General features: G+C 34.4%; 1 protein-coding gene and 1 pseudogene across 1 annotated transcript in view; one reads left to right on the forward strand and one right to left on the reverse strand.

The window, feature by feature from the left end:
- Positions 1-614: 614 nt before the first annotated feature.
- The window catches only part of LOC149421998 (uncharacterized), a 130,476-nt gene continuing 109,103 nt past the window's right edge, over positions 615-21,987 (forward strand). The window contains exon 1 of the mRNA XM_089634642.1: positions 615-834. Coding sequence (XP_089490768.1) covers positions 772-834 — 63 coding nt within the window. The 5' untranslated portion in view covers positions 615-771. The remainder of the gene's footprint in view (positions 835-21,987) is intronic.
- Positions 17,371-21,865, reverse strand: LOC149421999 (uncharacterized; annotated as a pseudogene).

Below are 21,987 nucleotides of genomic sequence, written 5' to 3' on the forward strand. Positions count from 1 at the left end.
GACTTCGTAAATATTTAAAATGTGTTTTGTGCTTATAAATTTATTTGTTTCTTTCTGTTATCTTACTGAAATAAAATAAAAAATACTTTACAACATGTAACAAAGTTTTTCATTTTTCTGATAAACAGAGAAATGTTAACATTCAATGCTGTCGTAGAAAAGCACAATCATTGTTTGAAAATGTTTTTCCTTAGTGGAATTCAAATTACAAGTAATTTTGAGTTATTTTACGACGGCCTCGGGACGACAGATTTTCAACTTCCAAAGCGCCGTCCTGAGAAAATGTGCCGTAAGGAAAGATACCTTATAGCTCATTTTCGCATGACCGCACTTTGTGAGTAAAAGCCTTGTCGTTCCGAGAGAATCTGTTAACATTTCTAAAATTTATTTTTAAAATAATATTTTAGGGTGATTAATAGCACAATATTATCTACCCTAGGTGCCTACCTAGGGAAGATCATATTGTCTATGGCCGCACTTTTTTTTCCTTTCCTCTACTTTGCTGAGCGGTTTGTTTATGCCTCAATTCTGGATGTGACGTCATCAGTGGACAAAATTTCTCCCCACTAAAGGCCGAAGTTATCAATCTAGTGATTGGTTTATTTATGGCGTGGTGAGAGGTTGTGTCTCGCGTCTTGTCTGCCTGGTTCGAAATATCTTTTGTTTATAACGCAAACAGTTTATGCATCGTATTTTGTATCCAGTCAAGCATTAATATCTCGCGACTGTCTTCTCTTTGTGTTGTGAGAGTTCTTCAAATACCTGTGCAAAATGCCGCCAGTGCCAGCTACCAGCCTCAACTTGGACGATGATCAGAGATTCGCCCTGATGAAGGTTAGTTACAGTCTGACAGATATACATGTAAACACTCCGTTGACGCATCGTGATGCAGAGACCGGATCAGATATAAATATACCCTTTTCTCTGTGAACAACATTCACAACATTGCCGTTTTGCGTTGCATGATGGATCATAATGATTATGTTTTCAAATAATTAAGGTTGGTTAAGGGTCAAGTTCATCACCGAAGTAGATATTTCAATATCAACTTGTTCATTGATATAAATAAATATATGTATGTTATCTAAAAAAAAATCGACGTTGACATTTTTTGTATCATATCATAATCATATAATATATGGGTAGATTAGATAACACTTTTGTCGTGTAAAAAGAAAAAGTTTTTTTTTTTATCCCGGCAATATTTTTTAACAAAATGTATTTCTCAAAGAAAATACTGTACAGAGTTGTAACCTTTCATTATTATAATTAGGTACACCTATGTCCTTTTGAATCTACATTTTAAATTAAGCTTTGTATATATTGAGAATAGGGGAATTTTTTTTATTCTTAATTTTAAAAAAAAATGCGGAAATAAAAATAAAAACTGGAAATTATCATCGGATTACACAATTTACCATAAACAATTTGTTTGGTAATTTTTAAAATATATCTCAGGTAAATCTTCGGCGTCCAAAACAACTTGTTGTTTTTCGAATGTTAATAAAATACATTATAATATGGTAGGGTTTGATTTTCAACATCATTTAAAAATATATGTTCATTTATTTATTTTATTTATTTTATTTAGGTACGGTTATTATAAACATTTGAAAATGTCTTATCTGTCTAACTAGGAGAAAACCCCGTTTAAGGACAGTCAGTTTTAAATAAACTGACATACATACTGTACACATTTTGTACACCTGAAGATAAAAAAGGGAAAAATAATAAAAAATAAAAATATATCACAACCTAAAGAGTTGATCTTTGATTACCAAAGTTATTAAAATAATAATAGTAAATATTTACTTTTTGGTATTATAACCAGTCGTACAACTTCGAGGTCATACAAAGGACAAATGTTATTTCATTATTCATGCGGAAAAAATGTATATTTTGAAATTACGCTGTCAGAAAATTAAAGGTAGCTACCCACTGTACGCATTGTACCTACGTAATAATAGGTCTGTTGTAGGTACCAACCTAATCAATCGTGAAAGAGGGATAACATACAGACAAAAGATTTATCTCATCAGAAGATAATTATAATCAGTACAATTATGTGGTAATATTTCGAATGACTCAACGATTCAAGACAAAGGATTTATGCAATAATGGTCAAATAACTTTGACAAGCGTTTGTTTAGCAAGCGTCTCCTCATTCCCAATGGGCGAATATAAACGCCAAACATATTTGGGTTTCTACCCCTTCCAACAGAATATAAAATGTGCACATATTTTGGTCTTATCTGCACGAGACAAGTAATTGCAGTAGCCGCGTACTATCTACCTGCAATACGTAGGAAGCGCCCGACCAGGCCTCCCCGTTCGTCAATGCTTCCGTATACCTACTTATACCTTTTTAACTGGTGAACAATTACTATCAATCTTATTTTGACAACAGCGGCAGAGCTATGACTGCCGGATGGACTCAAGCTGTGGGGATATTAGTGATTAATATAATAATTACGTTTAATACTAACTGTTTATATTTTTATTGATTTTATTTGTATGCATTATTAATACATATAAAATATTTGTTAATAATACGTTACATGGAAATGTCACTTACATATATTATTTAAAAAAAATTAAATACACTTTTATCAAATTAATGTTGCTAATATATATTTTTAAATTCAATTTACAAATAATTTTTGATGAACAATCAAATTACCAAACAAATATCCAGTATTAGAAATTATCAAGGAACAATTCTTAAGTTCTTTTTTCTAAAAATAGTGCATGAGTATATAATTCTACATACATGTTAATTGTAGCAACTATTAAATATATAATGTAATATCAACTTGTAATAGTACTCCCTCTCTAATCACGATAATTTCTCAACTAGGGAGGTATTATTACCACTAATTAGAACATATTAGCTTTACATGTATTTAAAAAAAATGTACTTATACCTGCTTTTATTTTAATGTAAAAAAATTTGAAAAACAAAAAATACTTATATTGTGAATTTATGTAGCATATTCATAAACCTAAAATTTCTCAAATGATATAACATTCTCAATATCAATAGAGTTGAAATCAGGAACAATTGTTGATGACACATCGTCTGTAATTATGCCATTTTGTAACTCCATTGATGATGATTGCATTATAGGCGTAACTTCTACAACATCACATGGATCTGGTATTTTTTCTGAATATGTTAATTTACGCTTTGTTGGAGGTTGAGAGAGTGTTTTTTTTAGTTTATCATTGATTGCATCGACTATAAAAGGAGGATTCCTAATTTGCATATTCCTGTTATTTCTTGGATCAATAATTTCAGGAAGTAAGCAATGTAAATAAAATCGGACCAATTTGGGTTCCATTTTTATTTTCCAGAAATCGTCGTCTTTATAAATGTATTCAGTTTTTAAAGGATATTTTCGTCGACTCCATACAACAAATAAACAAACATTTTTTCCGTAATGTGAAGTTGCCCTTGAACCTGAAAATACCAATCATGATTTGTATTTATGCTCATACTTCCATCTTTGTTTGTCCTCCAAAAAGTAACTTTCTTCTCTTGAATAGCTCTTTCTAAGCCATGTTTGAAGGACGTTAAAGGACATTTTACTTCTACTAGCAGTAAAATGTCCTTTTCCTGAGATTATTTTTTCGTTTTCTGAGCTCGCCTACATAACATTGGGATACTTGTATTTCGTTTTATTCCCCGTCTTCAAAAAATTATGGACCTGTAAAAACGCATTATAAGTCAACATAAATGCAAACGGAAAGCATTTTTTCTGTAAGAAGTAAGTCATTAATTTTGTTAAATAATGAATAAAACTATACATTCAAAAGTATTTTGAGATAAAAAGTATATTATTTTGGTCATGAATAGTAACAATATCACACAAAACTCCCTCACCGTTTGAGAACTAATAATACTCGTAACCAAAATAATGCCGACAAGAAAAAACCGTCGAAAAAACTGTCACAGACCGACTTCCGTTCCGCGCTACGTTCCGCGGACTTCTGTACAGATCCTAGAATGTTTGCGTCTTATATCACCACGAATAGAGGCGACAATTGCTTGACCAGCGGAGTCTGGATATATTTGACGTAAGCGCCAAAGTGAGTTTTATTTATTTGTTGAATATTTTTATATGAATGAAAAAAAGTTAGTCAATAATAATTATAAAAAATAATCTTAGCCATAAAACGGTATTTTTTTAAAGGTGTTTCTTATATGAGTTCTTAGTTACCTCAAGAAAAAAACAAAATGATCAGTGGTTTACGTTTATATTTTTTGAAACGCAACCAATAATTTTATTTTAATTCCGATCTATAATAAAGAAAGAAAAAGCTTTAATTTATGCATAGTATATTTTTTGGTATTCATAATGTATACCGATTCGTAGCAAAGATCAATCTAAATAGTGATTTAGCATTTACCTTCCTCTTAAGCAGGGTACTCACCTAACCGTGTAACCTGTATCTGATACTGTATCAAGTGAGTACGTAGGCACGAGTCTACTGCGAGCCGCTCGCGGGTGGAGCGCAAAGGCGGATCCGGGAGCTCGTAGCTGGATACGCGGTTACCGTGGACGAGCCGTACCCACTTGCAGATTGATACAGTATCAGATACATTACATGCTACACTCTACGTGAGTACCCTGCTTTATAAATTTGCGTTACCTATCTGTGATTTGATAGGTTGTTTTCAAGTTTTTTTAGGGAATCGATAGTAATTATTCTTACAATTTTCCAAATCATGAAATTATTATTTTTATTTTCCATTCATTTCCTCTAAACTAGGAGCGTCGCGGAAATTTGATGTTTCAAAACGTAGGTACCTACTCAGTTAAAAACTCCCAGTCTAAAAATATGGCGTTGCATATTATTTTTTACGTGTTTCCCATAATTTTCCATGTATAAATTTCTAAATAATATAAAACAAAGTCGCTTTCCGCGTCTGTCTGTGCGCTTAGTTCTTCTGAATTACGCTACGGATTTTGATAGGGTTTTCACTATCATTTAGAGAATTTCTTCCGGAAAATTTATGGGTGTCCGGAAACTCGTAGTACAAGCGGGAAACTGGTGAATCTACATCACATTTGGAGTCGATTTCGTAGTATATTTTTTTTTTTATTTGAGCTTTCGTTATCGAGTAAATCGAGTTAGAAGTTGATTTTTTTTTTTTTTTTAATCAAATTCTTATAAATTATTACTGAAGATCAAAGTACCCAACTGATTAAAACTATTTGAAAGTAAAACAAATGAAGAAACTCGGATTTGAAGCATTATTTTGAAATCACCCTTCATTTAATCCAGTGTAATCATAAAATATTTGTGCTCTGCAGGGTTGAAACATCTGTTGTTCAACCCTAAACACCAGAAAAAAACTTTAACCCTAAAATAGCCGAAAAATATTTTTTTTTGGTTTTTTTTTTTTTTTTTTGTGAAAATGCTCAAATCAAAAAACTTTATGTTTATTTGGGTTCCCCATGTGGTGTAGATTCTCCAGTTTCCCGCTTGTACTACGAGTTTCCGGACACCGTTATATATATAATACATGCATATTTTATTTATAGAAAGTAGAAAAAAGTCGATGTTGATGTTTTGTAATAAAGTCGAAATTATTTCTGACTCTTTTTTTTATATTTTTTTTATATTAACTCTACACAGGAGGCCCTGAAGAAAATAATTTCCCTCAGGGCCTATGTCATCTTTGGGGATGCTGTGTGGAGGGGCTTTTTGTGGAGAGGAAGGAGTGAACATGGGTCTTGAAGAGTCCCATGTTGTAGGAGGGAGGAAACACAGAGGCCGGCAGTTCGTTCCACAGCTGAGCTGTTGAACTTAAGAACGAATCATAGAAGCGACCCGTTCTCATGTGACAAATGTCAACCGTGCGCAAATGTTGGGCACGCGTTTGGCGTGTTTCCCGACTACGCACCGGTTCCTCAGAGCATCTTCCATTGTAATACCGATAGAACAAGGACAGCATACCTACCTGACGCCTGTGCTCTAAAGATTGCAGTCCGTTTGTTAAGATTGGGGAATCTATCAAACTAACCGCCCGTTTCTGCACAGAGTCAAGGGTTTTTTTCAGGTATTTAGGGGCTCCGGACCAAAGATGGCTGCCAAATTCGACAGCAGGGCGCACTTGCGATTTGTACAGGGTCAGAAGTTGTGTACTATTAAAGTATCTGCGGGCCCTGAATTGTTTGAAATGAAAAAAGAGGAATATCTCAAAGAATTATCTCCATCGAATAAGAAAGAACTCGAACGGAATACGGTGGGCCAAAGCAATAATAATTTGTGGGTAGTTGAAAGGCGTAAGAGGTTAACAGCATCTAACTTTGAAAAAATATGTAAGCTGCGGCTAAAAACTTCAGTAGCGAGAGTATTAAACCCGTTAGTGTACTCGCCGTTTAAAGGAAATATGGCCACAAATTACGGGAAAGAAAATGAAAACCAAACAATAGAGCAATTTACAAAAGAAACGAAATTACAGGTATCCGCCTGTGGACTATTTATCGAAGAAAACAAAAACTTTTTAGCGGCAAGTCCGGATGGCCTCATCGGTGAGGATTCTATAATTGAAGTTAAATGCCCTTATAATATAGCACATATGTCACCAGAAGAGGGAATTGAACAAAAGAAAATTGATTACTGTAAAGTTGAAGATAATGCTTTAACATTAAAACGGAATCACAATTACTTCTACCAAGTACAAGGCCAGTTACATATTACTCGTCGTAATTACTGTTATTTTGTTGTGTGGAGTCCTAAAGGTTTACTGTATGAAAAAATTGAGAGGGACGATTCAATTTGGAAAAAAATCGAACCACTGTAGGACGACTTCTACCACCAATGCCTTTTACCAGAAATAATTGACGGTCGCATACCAAGAAATTTACCGGCGAGAGAAAGATCTAAACCATAAATTTTCTCTTTTTAAAACATTTCATAATCTCTTTGTAAAACATTTAAAATTTTGTACAATAAAACCCTTAACAAACAAAAAATCTCATTTAATCACTGAAGACAATATAAGCGAATCTCATTTGAAACATTTTTTAATTAATTAATTGTGAAATAAGACCAATTAATCAAATAAAATTTATTTGCGCACGCCGGGTTCGAGCTCGCGAATTTCGGATTGGGAGTCGAGTCTTACCACTCGCACTCTTGCCACGCAACTGGCGGACCGATGCATATATCGCCAAGACCCAGACAATCCTCACCCCCATGAACCCGGGCACCCCTGCTCAAGTAACCAAATGTAGCGAACCACTTGGGGTGACCTATGACAGAGGTTATCCAATAAATGGTTCCCGGGGCGGCGGTACCCATAACCACCTTCCAAATCGAAAATTATTATAGTACTTGACGTATACAAATTGAATTTGGTCCAATTTTAGTAAGATTGGCAAGTATGGTATACTCGAAATAAGTCACTAAACCAAAAAAAAAACTAATAAAATATATCAATAACTCGGGAAAAGACAACACTAGTGCACCGACACAATTCGATATACTACGCTACATCACTTTGCTGTATATTTATTTGTCGAAATAGAAGTTAAATAAATAAAATAACAATATACATTATAGGTTATTGAAGAATTATAATATTATGCTAGTTACCCAAATGTTATTTTTTTATAAATTATCCATTTGAGTGTTTTGTATCCATATTGGCAATACGGAACGAAATCACCTCGGAGTCGGTCTGGCCGTAACGGATGTTTTTTTTACAGATATTATTTTACGTAAACATATGAAATTAAAGTAAGAATATCGGAATACTTCACCAAACAAACACAAAAGTGACCAAACGGAAAAAATAATAAAAAAAACATGGATTACTCGGGACTAGTACTGTATCAAAATATAACTAGCCGTTGGAAACAATAGTTATATTGTTTCAACGTCCAACGCTGTTAAATAATTAGCGCCAATAGTTGAAATATAATACCTACTTGCAAATATTATTCAACGCAGTCAACGAGTCAACTGCCTAATAAATAAAAAGGTTAAGAGTTTGCACTTCGTGAACAACATTACTCGATATTTCAAATGGTCTTTTGGTTATGTAACTCCTGCTAGACGTTTTTCTTTTATTTTTCCATCCAATACGGCCGATACACAGTGCCAAGGGACAACCAAATTTATCAACGACAAGCAAAAAATAACCAACGTCGGCCGCCTAGCTACGTTTTGTACCTATTGTTTTCAACAGTTTGGCTTGTTAAATCAAAAGAGTCAAGAGATTACACTTCGTGAACTATATTATGCCTAATTTGAAATGGTCTTTTTGTAATGTACGTACCTACTGCACGTTTTTTTTTTAATTCTCCCATCCAATACGGCCGATACACAGCGCCAATAGACAATCAAATTTATCAACGAGTCACAAAAAATAACCAACGTCGGCCGCATAGCTACGTTATGTACCTATTGTTTTCAACAGTGTTGGCTTGTAAAATCAAAAGGGTCAAGAGATTACACTTCGTGAACGATATTATGCCTAATTTGAAATGGTATTTTGGTAATGTACGTACCTACTGCGCGTTTTTTTGATTTTCCCATCCAATACGGCCGATACGCAGCGCCAAGGGACAATAAAATTTATCAACGACAGTCAAAATATATCTTCAACGTCTTTAATATTTCAACGGGGTAATGTTTTCAACACCGAAACCAACGTCTTCCAACTTCCAACAGTTTCAACAGTTTCAATTTTACGTGTGTGGGGCATAGAGATAATAATAATACATCAATGATCCGGGGAACCACCCGTTAATAGGGATTCCCTAATACGATTTTGATCTATTTTTTGTTTGTTTTTTGTTAGTATCGTGTCGATCTCCTATACGTTTAGTTTGATTGTACTGGCTTGTCGCGCGTCTATTCAATCTGTTTTTGTTAATTGTTTTACTTAGTGATTTATGTAAAAATACATAAGTGTTTGATATAAATTTGATGACTAAACTAATAAACTAAACTAATTGACGGCCGGCATAGTCCAGTGGTAACGCATTGGACTGCCATTCCGAAGGTCGCGGGTTCGAACCCGGCGTGCGCAAATAAATTTTATTTGATTGATTTGTGTTATTTCACAATTAATTAATTAAAATAATATATAGTATATTTGCGGCACGTTCCAGAGTGGAAGATACTACCAGTATCGCCCTGGTGTAAGACCACCATTCAGAATTGAAACGTTGCTCCAAATGGCTTTAGCCGTGTTTAGTGACTAGATCTGAATAGCCAGGTACTTCCGCACCTTCCTCTTTCCCTTCTCCACTTACCTTCAGCCTCACAACATCCCCCAATTGGGGATGCCATAGTCTCACTGGCTCCAGACGGGAGCAGTTGGGACTCTTGTGAGGTATTCACTATAAAAAATAAAATAAAATTGTAATTGAATAATAATTATTATTGTTTGATGATTTTGATCAACTTTGAACTGATCATTCTAGTCAAGAGACTTTTTCTGCAATTGATGCTCCCGGAGTCGCGTCCCTGGACATTAATTTAACCTGGAGTTAGTCTTACCATTCTGACACTTACGACACTAAATACATAACTATTTTTTGTCATAACTACCACAAAAAGTCACGTAAAACATTGTTTTGTAAATATGTTTCTTTTCTCATGTTCTTTGTTCTTCACATTGTTCTTCACATTGTTCTTCACATTGTCCTTCACATTTGTTCGTCACATTTGTTCCAATGGGTTCCATCGTATATAAAACAATGGCCCTTTGCAACATACACCCAATTGAGGTGAATGTTCTACCCCTGTAATTTGTAATCATAATGCGTGTGTAAATTCCAGTTCGGTATCGTCATTTGATTCAAGTTGCACAGGTGTAACAAATAAAAGTCACAATTACCTTTGTTTAAAGTTTTTTCAGTTTTCCTAAAAAATTGAATGGCGCTCAACATTCCCATTTGCTCTAATTTGTTTTTTTCAGAATTTGATATTGACACGTCAATTCTGAAAAAGGTTGTTGTAAAGGAGAACAAACTCTGATTTGTCCTCCTCATCAATAACAATGTATCATACATAACACCTTTCGGTCACATTGAGTATGTAAAATCATAAGATCTCAACTTCCTTACTCCAATTTGTTATATTGTGTACTATATTTTGACTTAAATAGCATTAATTTGCCTTGTCAAATACACCGAGCCAGGTCACTCATATTAAGTCATCCTGTGTCTCTAGGTGCCTTTTGTATTAAATTTGTAACATAAAGTTCACAACATTCGTGTTCGTGGCAATTTTGGCAACACCAAGTGTGTTTCCCAGTTTTTTTTGTTTGGTTTTAAGTAGGTAAAACCCTATCAGGTCTTAAATAAACCACTACAAACTTTTTTGTAAGCAAAGAGTTAGTAAAACCAAAAAGGTCTCTTCTGCTATATGTGTGTCTTGTGTAAGACATCCTTTGGCATATGTCTTGTATTATTGCCAACATAACGCATAAACCCAACCAAAGGTTATGCCATACTACTTGATTGTTTATGACATTGTGTATGTATCTTTTTTCCGGTATTGAAATGGTACTTTTTTTAATATTGAACGTTGTTATGTTATTTTCATGATACATGAGAATGTTACAATATCCACCATGAGACGAGGGATCGTTATAAAATCTAACACCATACATGAGAATGTTAAAATATCTACCATGATACGAGAAGCTCGTTATAATTACTTTTTACTGGCTGACATACGCTGTGGCCAAAGAGATAATTTGTTCCATTAAATTGTTATAAATATCTACTGTTGTACCGTCCTTTCAATACTAGGGTTTTTTTTCGTAATTCGTTCAATTTCTACATGAGACGTGGAGACGTTAGAATACTTACCATGATTCGTGCGAACGATACAATATCTTGTTGTTGTTTTCTTTAAATAAGTTGACACTATGTACTTGTTCTACCGGACTTAGATCATTTTACCCTGACTTGTCGCCCTTAATCGGGATCTTTTGTTAAACTCATCACACTGAGGGAAATGTCCTTCATTGTAGTGAGAATTTTTGTTCTGCTCAAACAAACATGAAGCTGTGCATTCAGCAATTTTTTCGGTTATTGATACCTGTGGATTTCTTGTCAGCGTACCCAAGAACCATCCACTATCCATTGACCATGGACTAGCCATCAGCTTCACTTTTGCTTATGAGGTATCGTGTCGTGGGAGTTAATCGGGACAGTGACACAAAACCACCTAAATCGTTGTCTGGGAGACGAATAAGAAAAACTCCCAGGTTTGTGAAATTTGAGCAAGGGTCCGTCATGTTCTCACAAACTGTAGAAAATTAAAAACGACCCCTAATCTTTCACCAAATACACGTGAAAGATTAGATTGTTATTACCGTGTATTCTCCTTCATCTTTTCATCAAATTCATGTATATTTGTAAAGAGTTAGGAAATTTGCTGGTTGATATATTTCGTCCTCACATAGAGATCGAATTGAGAATTAGCTCGGTCACTATCAATTTTCACTGCTCAACCCTCCATCCTTCACCCTTCCATCAAACTCATGTAAATTTGTAAGGAGTTAGGAAAACCTGCTGGCTGACCATATTTCGTCCTCTAATAGAGATCGAATGGGGAATCAGCCCAATCACCAACAGACCTTCTCGCTAACTCCATGTTTTTTTCTCATCTCTCATTATCCTTGAGGTTAATTTCATGAATCTGGAAAGTGTACCCTACGCACACAGCGTATTGTCTGTCTATAAGACAATCTTTATTTATGAAATTTACTTCAAAATAATCTCTCCTTTTCACCCCTATTCCAAGGTAATCAACACATTTCTTGTAATTTTGAAAGTCGTAAGTTGCTATCGCTCAAGCACTAACACCGGCCATGGAAGGCCAACTTCTTTCAGAAACTTGGTGTTACTACTGTGCAACCGCCTACCTATACCTTGTATATCAAATAGGTAACCTCACGCCAGTCGTGATATTTTTTTTGTCTCCCCAATCTCGGGATACTCATAGTGTAGTCAGCATATTGAATCTCTACTCTCTCTACTCTCTCACCAACTACGTTTTTTTTTTCGTCTCTTCTCTTGAACACAATTTGTTTCTCTCCAAACGTTTTGCATGTTTTGCGTTGGTCTACCAGGCAGGTAAACTTCAAGAATTTTGGTCTAATAATAACCTGTCCCTGAATTAAAAAGAAGACCAGCAGCCCTCATCATCATCTGCAAGCTGAGCTTCACTTCATTGCCGCCTTCACTTCCGTCATTCACATCTCTCCAATCTCTGCATACCAAAAACACCCGACCGCACCCAAATTAGGTGTGAGTCGTGCGTGCAGTAGCAAATCAAGTTGTCTCACCATTGTAATGATCTGCACTTTTCAAACTTTTCTTTCTGCGATGAATTTTCTTTAAGTTCCATAGGTAACTTTTCCATAAGGCTTTGACTATGTAAATATCCGGGGTAGGAATATCCTCCCTGACGTCTGTACAAGCCTTTGCTTCTCTCTCTTGATTACACCCCCTTCAAGTGTGTGCATCCTAGTTTGTCTACGTGTTTTGCGACCTTGAACGTAATTATTTCACGTGACGGTTCAGTATAAAAAGGTCTCACCGAACGTTGTGTTCGTCTATACATTAAAAGGTACATCACCCTGTAGCAACATTTGTCACCCCCACTCTGGCAGACCAAGCGGCCAGATGGTCAAACACGTGGACAATCGCGAGCCGCGGCGTCAGAATGCTCCGCGCTTCGAAAACAGTCGAGAGCCACCCGCCGTCGTGCGAGCTGTGCCCCGTGCCAAACACTTATTAAAGCTCTCAACATGACGCTAAAAACAAAGTCACGCGTAGTTTACGTATTTTTAACAAACTCATAATTGTTGTAATTAATATTATGCAATACCAGTCTCAACATGTTTTGGATTCATTATTTTAACTCGCCTATCGGACCCGTACCTCGGTTATATTCGCGAGCGAAAATGCACGAGATATCTACATCCTGCCTTGGCGATTCAGTAAGCAATCTTCAGTATATCCCCTTTTGTGTTCAAGACGGTAAATTCATGTAAAATTCCCTGTTTCACCCTGTCGTTTCTTTAGAGAGGGAGAGAGTTAATTTTAACAATGTTAGAGAGTGAGAGATTCTATTTTACCATGTGTTTCTTTAGAGAGTTTAAATATACCTGTGTCCTTTTATATTGATGAGTAATTATTGAATTAAGACGAAATAAGATCCCAAAAAAATATCAGTTATGGGCGTGAACGCGCTTTAAGTGGGCGAAGCAAATTAGTTTCACACGCGCTCCGCTTCGAATTAAATATTATAATATTTCGGGGTGGAGAGGAATGAAGTACGTTGGAACGGGGAACACGCGACACCACGAACAGTTCGAAGTCAGAGCAGCGATGAAATCCACTAGATGGTACCCATGAGTAAGGTTTGAACATGAAATGCTTAATAATGGGCGTCTTTCAAACTATGTGAATAGTAATATTAAGTTGAATGTGCATGTTTTAGGTAAATTTCGATAGAAACGTTACCTATTGCAGAAGGAGCTCATGATTTTATGATTCTTATCAGATTTCTGTAACCATACTGCTAGACGGTAGGCAGTAACTTATGACTCGTAACCGACGTGTTCTTCATTGACAGATGTCAAAGCAATACGGTATTCAATCACGAATCATTTTCATAATATCTGATCATAATTATATCTGAATATATTGACAAGATAAATAAAATATCAGTCATTTTCAATATTTATTATTATCGTTAACAAAAAGTTACATAAAAAAAATAATTATGTAATGTAAAAAGCATAAGATGCAACTTTTTTGTATAAAGGCCATCATTTATTATAATATAAGTTAGAAATAGTAAAAATAATTTAATATAAAAAACGAAAATAATTATTCAATAAATAGCATTTCGTCGAAATCTAAACGACGCTTTCCAAATTGACGTTCTTTACATACAATATCTAAGATATGTGGAGGATCACGAACATTCATAGACCTTGTGACTCCAGGATCGATAAGCTCGACAAGAATGAAATCCATTTAAAAATTAGTTAATTTAATAAGCATTTTTTCTTCCCAGAACTTGTCATCTCGAAGTACACGCTCAACTATCTCTAAGTTAGATAATTAAAATCATAAAAAGAGTCGTGCTGCGAAATTCTATTTAATACATTTAAAGAAAAAAAAATTCTTCTATTCTCCTTCCTTCCAGAATAACGGGTTTCTTCTCTTCCTGTGTAAACAAAACTTTTACTTTATTTACGTCAATTGAAAACAATATGTATGGGAAATATGTATTTGAAAATTTTTTACGACTTCAATACGTTCATAATAAAATTATATGTTTAAATCAGTTATTACTTGCTCAGAATTTTTCTCCGGTGAAATCGGTCCTTTCGGCATCGGATTATTGATATATTAAGTATTTTCGTGATGAAATAAAAACAATATTAGAAACATTATGTTAATTCACTTTTCAATCAAATTTTGGCATTATACACACGAGCGTATAAGTACGTATAGACGGGTATATACAAGTGTATAAATTACCTGCTGTAATATAGATAGAGGTGGTATATTGCTGAGTCTAGAAGCAAGCATTAATTGCACATTTTTTCTGTGTTCTTTATTCTGCCTTTGATTTTTTTCACCCTGCTTACTAGCGGATACCTGTTCTTTTTTTCTTTGTTGCCATATGCCTTTGCCTTTGTTGTTATATGATATTGGTCGGTTTTTGTATTGATTTGTTGATGATAAACGTACCTACATGTTATCTGGGTTATAAATGTGAGAATGTTGTCGATATATTTGGGGATTCCGTATTATAGGCCAGTACACATAGCGCCAAAAAGGGGGTTGCGATCGTAATTATTCCGGTAGTCCCAATTTTTTTATATGTTTTATAAACTGATCCCATGATGTATAATCTGAATTTCCGACCATGGCGCACCTGTGCTCGCGCCACCATTTAAAAAAACCGGCTGTAATCGCGCCAAAATCTAGTTTTTCCAAAATATCTCATTCCCAATGCAAATTTCGGCTAAATTAGCTAAACAATTAAAGTAGAACATAAAATTACTTACAACTTTTGTCTAAACAATTTTCTTCAATCTCTAATAGGTACCGAGGTAAAAAGTCGTAAAGGTGCGTATATTTTTGAAAAAACAAGTTTTTTGCGCGACTAGCTTTGGTTTTTTGTAAATATCTCGTTTCCAGTACAATTTTGTGAAAAAATTATTGATACTAATTTTGTAGAAAATAAAATTTCATAAAATAAATAGGTATATAATTTATGTGTTTTAATTCTAATACGTATCCAAGCTCTAATCCACCAAAACCAGGCCAAAAATTGAAACAGAGGTAAAGTGTTTTAAATTTCATTCCTTAATTTTATTTTTCTTCAACAATTATTATTGTTGTGAGAACATATAAGTTGACAACAATCGTCATGCCTGCGTCAGACCTAGCTATAAGGGGCTGGAAACGGCATGCACGTTAGTGTCATAAGAACTAGAGCCAGCAAATAGTGAAAACTTTTCAGGTTCATTCAGTGGCGGATTAACCCTAAGGCAAAGTAGGCACGTGCCTAGGGGCGCCAGTTACAAAGGGGCGCCGGCGGGCGCCCCTAGAATTAAAAAAAATATATATATAAACTTAATTTTGTATGTAAGTATGCACCTGCTTACACAATATAAAAGATTATTTACTTCTGTAGAGATGCAGAGCTTCCAAAGCATACTCGCCTTCTTGATTATTCCTCCATGCCTCCATCGCATGATTTTTTAATAGAAGACCGCTCGCTCGTGGATTCGTTCGCGGGCGTTGCTAGATTGCAGGGCAAAGGGCGCAGCGGGGGCAGGGGCTAAGCGGCCGGCACCAGACTTCCGAACGGATGACGGGGTGACAGTCACACTCATCACTTTCAGTTTGGATGTCGCCGGTTACGCGCGCTTCTATTGATTACGTACTAGCAGCGGTATTTGTGTGAATTAATTAGTACATTGCGTTTTAGTTCATTACCCAAATAATGAGTGAATTGAAGAAGAAACCTAGTGGTGCAGCTTATAAAAGGAAGGCTAAGGAAAAAGAAGAAAAAAATCAAAATATCAATAAGCATACGAAACATATTGAGACATTTTTTTCTAAATTAAAAAGTGATGATTCGGAATTTTCTAACGCAATTCACAGTGCGTCTTCTACCGAGTCTATTCAATGTGAAATTCCTACTAGTTCTAAACAACACGATTTGTCCATGCTGCCTACTCCGTCAGCCGTAGAAGTTGTGAGGCAGTCGCAAAATAGACTGTTTATCGTGGGATGTGACCCAGTCAAGTGGGATATCAATAACGAAACACAAGAATACATTGCAATTAATGGATTTAATCAAAATCAAAATGCAGATTTTTCATTGAGTAAGAGAATATATGAAGATAAAATCTCACGTTCTTTAACAAAAACAATGTTTGAAAGAAAGTAGTTAAATAGAGAAAAACTTCCAAGGAAATGGCTTATTTACTCTCCAAGCACAGGTAAAGTTTATTGTGGACCTTGTTTATTATTCGGTGGTGGAACTAGTTTTGGAAAACAAGATGTTGGTTTTAATGATTGGAAGAACGCATCGAATAGATTAGAAAGCCACGAAAACTCATGTGAACATAAAACATGTATTTTGAGCTTGCAACGTAGATCTAACATTGACGGTCGTGTCGATCATGAGCTCGCCGCTCAATTTCTAGAAGAGATGACTTATTGGCGTGAAGTTTTAAAACGAGTGGTTGCCACTGTAAAATCTTTAGCATCGCGTGGTTTACCTTCTAGAGGACATGACGAAAAACTTGGCTCTCTTCATAACGGAAATTACTTAATGACGCTGGAACTCATAGCGGAGTTTGATCCGTTTTTAAGTAAACATATTGCTCAATATGGCGGCAAGGGAAAGGGATATACCAATTACTTAAGTTCTACAACGTGTGACGAATTTATTGAATTGATGGCAAACAAAATATTAACACAAATAAAACATGAAATCAAGATATCAAAATATTATTCAATAATAGTGGATTCAACACCAGATATTTCCCACATTGACCAATTAACTTTCCGATATCATATTTTTCGTGATCCGATACATTCAAACCGACGCGACGGTACGCCCGTTGAACGTTTTCTTAAGTTTATCGCAAATGTCGGTCACAAATCACAAGACATAGCAAATGCTATTATTAAAACATTGGACATGATTGAAATTAATATATTAGACTGTAGAGGCCAGTCGTATGATAATGCCGCAAATATGTCAGGCATTTACAATGGATTACAGGCCAAAATAAAAGAACTATGTCCCCTAGCAGAATATATACCCTGCTCTGCACATTCGCTTAACCTAGTGGGTGAATGTGCCGCTGAATGCGCTCAAGAAGCTTGTTGGTTCTTTGGTCTCCTTCAAGAAATCTACACATTTTTTACAGCTTTAACTCAAAGATGGCAAACTCTACAAGCACAAATAATCCTAGGTAATGATAAAAAAAATAAAACTACTGTCAAAAATCCATCTGACACACGCTGGTCAGCTCGAGCAGATGCTTGCAAAAGTTTGAAAGAGTCATTTCCAGAAAGTTGCAATGCTTTAATTGCTATCGAGAGCAATACAGAGCAAAACGTTCTGTTGTATGTGAAGCTAAAGGCATAAGATTGAAATTAGAACGACTAGAAACTGCTTTCATGATCGTGTTTTGGGGTTTTATTTTAGTTTACATGAATAAAACCAATAAAAAATTACAGTCCGTTGATATTGATATTTGTACAGTTATTCAAATGTATGACAGTCTGATTCTAATAATTTCTTCAGAAAGGGAAAATTTTAATAAATATGAAGAGCAAGCCTTAGAATTCGCATTAGTCAGAGAATATGAAAAGGACATCAAGAGGATACGGAAGAGAAAACTCACAGCAGATGAATCTGCCGAAGATATTACTTTTTCATTATCTGGTCGGGAAACATTTAGAGTGACAGTATATTTAGTAATTATAGACAGACTTGTCGTTGAACTTCAAAAGAGACGAGAAGCGTACAGCAATTTTTATACCAAATTTTCGTTTTTAAGCAATTTGGTCAATTTGAACACCGAAGAAGTTCAAAATAGTGCTAGTATGTTAGTAACAATATATTCTAGTGATTTAGAAAAGTGCTTTGTTGATGAATGTATCCATCTACGTTCTTATTTAAGAACGATAGCTCGAGATGGAGATCTGCCCCGAACAACCAAAGCGATTTTACAGGTTCTAAGAAAAAAAGAACTTGAAACAATTTATCCAAACATTGACATAGCCTTAAGAATGTGCGTATCGACGGCAGTCAGCAATTGCAGTGGCGAGCGGAGTTTTTCCTGTCTAAAGAGAGTGAAAAATTATCTTCACTCAACCATGACAGACAGGAGATTAAATTCGTTAGCCATACTTAACATTGAATCTAAATTACTGCTCTCTTTAAACTATGACGATGTTATTGACAACTTCGCAAAACAAAAATGTAGACGCAGAGATGTTTAATTTTTTTTGTGATTAGTATATACCAATTTTTAAATTTAATTCCCGTAATTGACCTGCTTGAAATTTAAATGCAAATGCATATTTAACTTGTGACCAACCTTTGTTTCCGTATGTTTCACAAAAAAATGTTTTCCATATTGCTCATCGTGCGTTTAATGTACATTTTATTAACATACGAGTGTACCAATCTAGGCACTGTTTTTCAAGTAAATACTTTAAAACCTCAATTTTTTCTGTCTCCTTTAATATCTCGAAACGTGTACATTCATTCTCAAAATCATAAATTTGATGTACACATCACTGGTATTATAAGTAAATCATTGAAAATGATTGGATTCATTCATAGAATATCGAAACCATTTAAACACCCCCAATCCATTATAACCTTATACAACTCGTTGGTCAGAAGCAAATTGGAATATGGGAGTGTTATCTGGAACCCACATTATTTGAAATATTCTAAAACTATTGAATCTGTGCAAAAAGTGTTATCTGGAACCCACATTATTTGGAATATTCTAAAACTATTGAATCTGTGCAAAAAAAAAAATTCTTAAGACTGTTATCATTTAAACTTGGATTAAATGTCTCACTCAAATCTTATGAGGAACGACTACAACACTTTAATTTTACAACATTGGAAAAAAGAAGACAATTTGCTGACTTAATATGTTTATATAAAATTACTAGCGAGTTCCCGGCATGCGTTGCAATGCCATTAAATAAATACATTGTTTCCAGCGACCCCACCCCCCTCTCACACGGTACCCACTCCCTCCTCCACCCCCCCACCCCTTGAGAGCGAACCCCCCCCCCCCAACATACGGTACCCATTACCCCCTCCACCTTTTCCCACCCGTTCCCGCGAAAATGTCATTCTCAAATTTTTACATTTTCTATTAAAAAATAATTATTTGTAATATATGAAAAATAGATAGCTTTATAAATAAATAGCCTTTATGTTATTCTGATGTATCAGCTACATTATTGTAAAGTTTTATTAAAATCCATTCAGTAGTTTTTGCGTGAAAGAGTAACAAACATACATATATCCATCCATACAAACTTTTGCGTTTATAATAATATTAGTAAGGATTCTTAATAAACTTCTTACCACTAATTGTCTCAGCAATATAATTCAAAAACACATAAATAAAGTAATATTTAACAAAAATAAAACATTCTCGACCAACTTATTATACAAAGAAACTAAAATACTTAATATACGTAAATTATTTATATTACAAACTTTGAAATATGTCTTTAAAAACAAAAATAATTTCGAAATAAATGAAAACAGAATGAGCAAAAGAATAAATAATATATTTTACACCCCACAAACCAATACTAAATTATTGCAGACACATAGCAGTTTCATTGGTCCTCGTACATTTAACCTTCTACCACTACAAACTCAAATGACAAATAAAATGATAAAATATGTAAAAGAGGTAAAATTATGGTTGCATAATGTAGATATTGAAACGCTTTTTCTATAAATTTATCCATCCTTCTACAACTCACTTTATGTAACTTTCTATACTGTAGTACAATATGTTTTCTGTTTATTTATTTTTTATAATAACTAAAAAAAAAAAAAACTCAAAATCTGTTTTCTGTCTGTCATATTTTTATAATAGCTGAAAAAACCTTTTTCACTTATTCTACCTTTGTAATACTAACTTTTTATACTATGTTTTTTTAAGTCTATTTTATACTTTGGGTACTTGGAAATATAATATTTTGTTTTAATATTACCCACACTCAGGCAGTGCCTTAGTGGGTTTTCATTTCTTGTTTTCTTATTATGTTATTACATACAATTTGTTATTTTATATTATGTTATTATATACTATTTTCTATTATACATTATATGTACAAAGAAATGTGAATAAGTAAGGTTAAAAAAAATATATACATATTAAAGTTCCTAATAGACATACCTAATTTAAGGAGTCACATTTTAAAAAACAAATTAACAATCTTCTACCATAATATGTCATGGAGAACAGTTATAATTTGTTAATAACAGTTATTAGCTTTATTATTCTCCTTTTTTTCTTCCTCATCTTTCTCTGTACACTCACTATATTTTATATTTCATGTTTTATATTCGTGTTTTATATTCATGTTTTATATTTCTTTTTGATTATTATTATTTCTGTTTTTTCTCACTACTAGCATCTTCGCCTAGTAACAACTGAACCTTGTTTACGCATGCTGTGAACATTTTTTATTGGAGTGTTAATATCTGTGCACATTCCCACGCAATAATATTAATGTAATAATTTAATAAGTTAACACTCTGTAAGTGTTTCAAACAATAAATAAATAAATCATTGATCCATTGGTTAACACTTGATGTTTTTCCTGAAAACTTTTCGAGTAAAAATCTTTCTGCTGTTTTTCCTAGATTTTTATTTTCACTACCCTTACTATTATTATTTTCAGAAAGTCTTGTATCATGTTTAATTTCGTCCAGGTATTGTTCACCAAATTGTAAATTCCCACCTTCATCTAAGTAAATTTTCCTCAAATTTAGTTAAAATTAAAACTTAAAGTTAAAACTCAAAAGTTAAGGTAATTCCTATATTTTTTTTACACTAACCCAACACAAGAGGCTCTGAGGAAAATAATTTCCCTCAGGGCCTCTGTCATTTTTGAAGATGCTGTGTGGAGGGTCTTTTTGAGGAGAGGAAGGAGTGAACGTGGGTCTTGAAGAGACCCATGTTGTAGGAAGGAGGAAACACAAAGCCCGGCAAATCGTTCCACAGTCGAGCTGTTGAACACAATAACGAGTCGTAGAAGCAACCCGTTTTACATTTGTCACATGACAAATGTCAACCGTGTACATATGTTGGGCGCGCGTTTGGTGTGTTTCCCGACTATGCACCGGTGCCGAGGGGATCAATGATGCTAGTTCCTTGGAGCATCTTCCATTGAAATACCGGTTAATAAATATTTTCCGTGTTTGATGTTTTTTCTTTAGAGAATTCTGAATTTTAGTAAAAACGTCCGTAGTTGTTATGGCGGTGTGTTTTCTTGCAAGTTTCAAATCATCAGGAATATCAAATAAATGTTCATCGGGTGACTCGATTGAAGTTATGCAGTTCACACCGGTTTTTCCACCCAATGCTGCTAACACTGTAAATGTGAATCGTAACTTTTCCATTTTTCTTCACTAAAAATATCGTTTTATAAGACAAATAAAACAATGCGTTGCTCTGAAGTACAAAGAAACGACATTTAAAGTTTATTTGTCGTCCTTTTTTATATTAAAAAATTACATTATTTTTATTAGTCACTCAGTCAGCCACATAGCGAGTACACAATGCTGTTCATAAATAAATGCTGTTTAAGTGTAACCAAGATAACACATAAGTGACATTTGAAAAGTGCATAAAATAAAATTCGTAATTTAAACACAAAGGGATCCTAGGCATTTCTAGGT

The sequence above is a fragment of the Hesperophylax consimilis genome, chromosome 8, assembly GCF_061612785.1.
Source record: "Hesperophylax consimilis isolate HC1 chromosome 8, BYU_Hcon_1.0, whole genome shotgun sequence".
Classification (NCBI taxonomy): domain Eukaryota; kingdom Metazoa; phylum Arthropoda; class Insecta; order Trichoptera; family Limnephilidae; genus Hesperophylax; species Hesperophylax consimilis.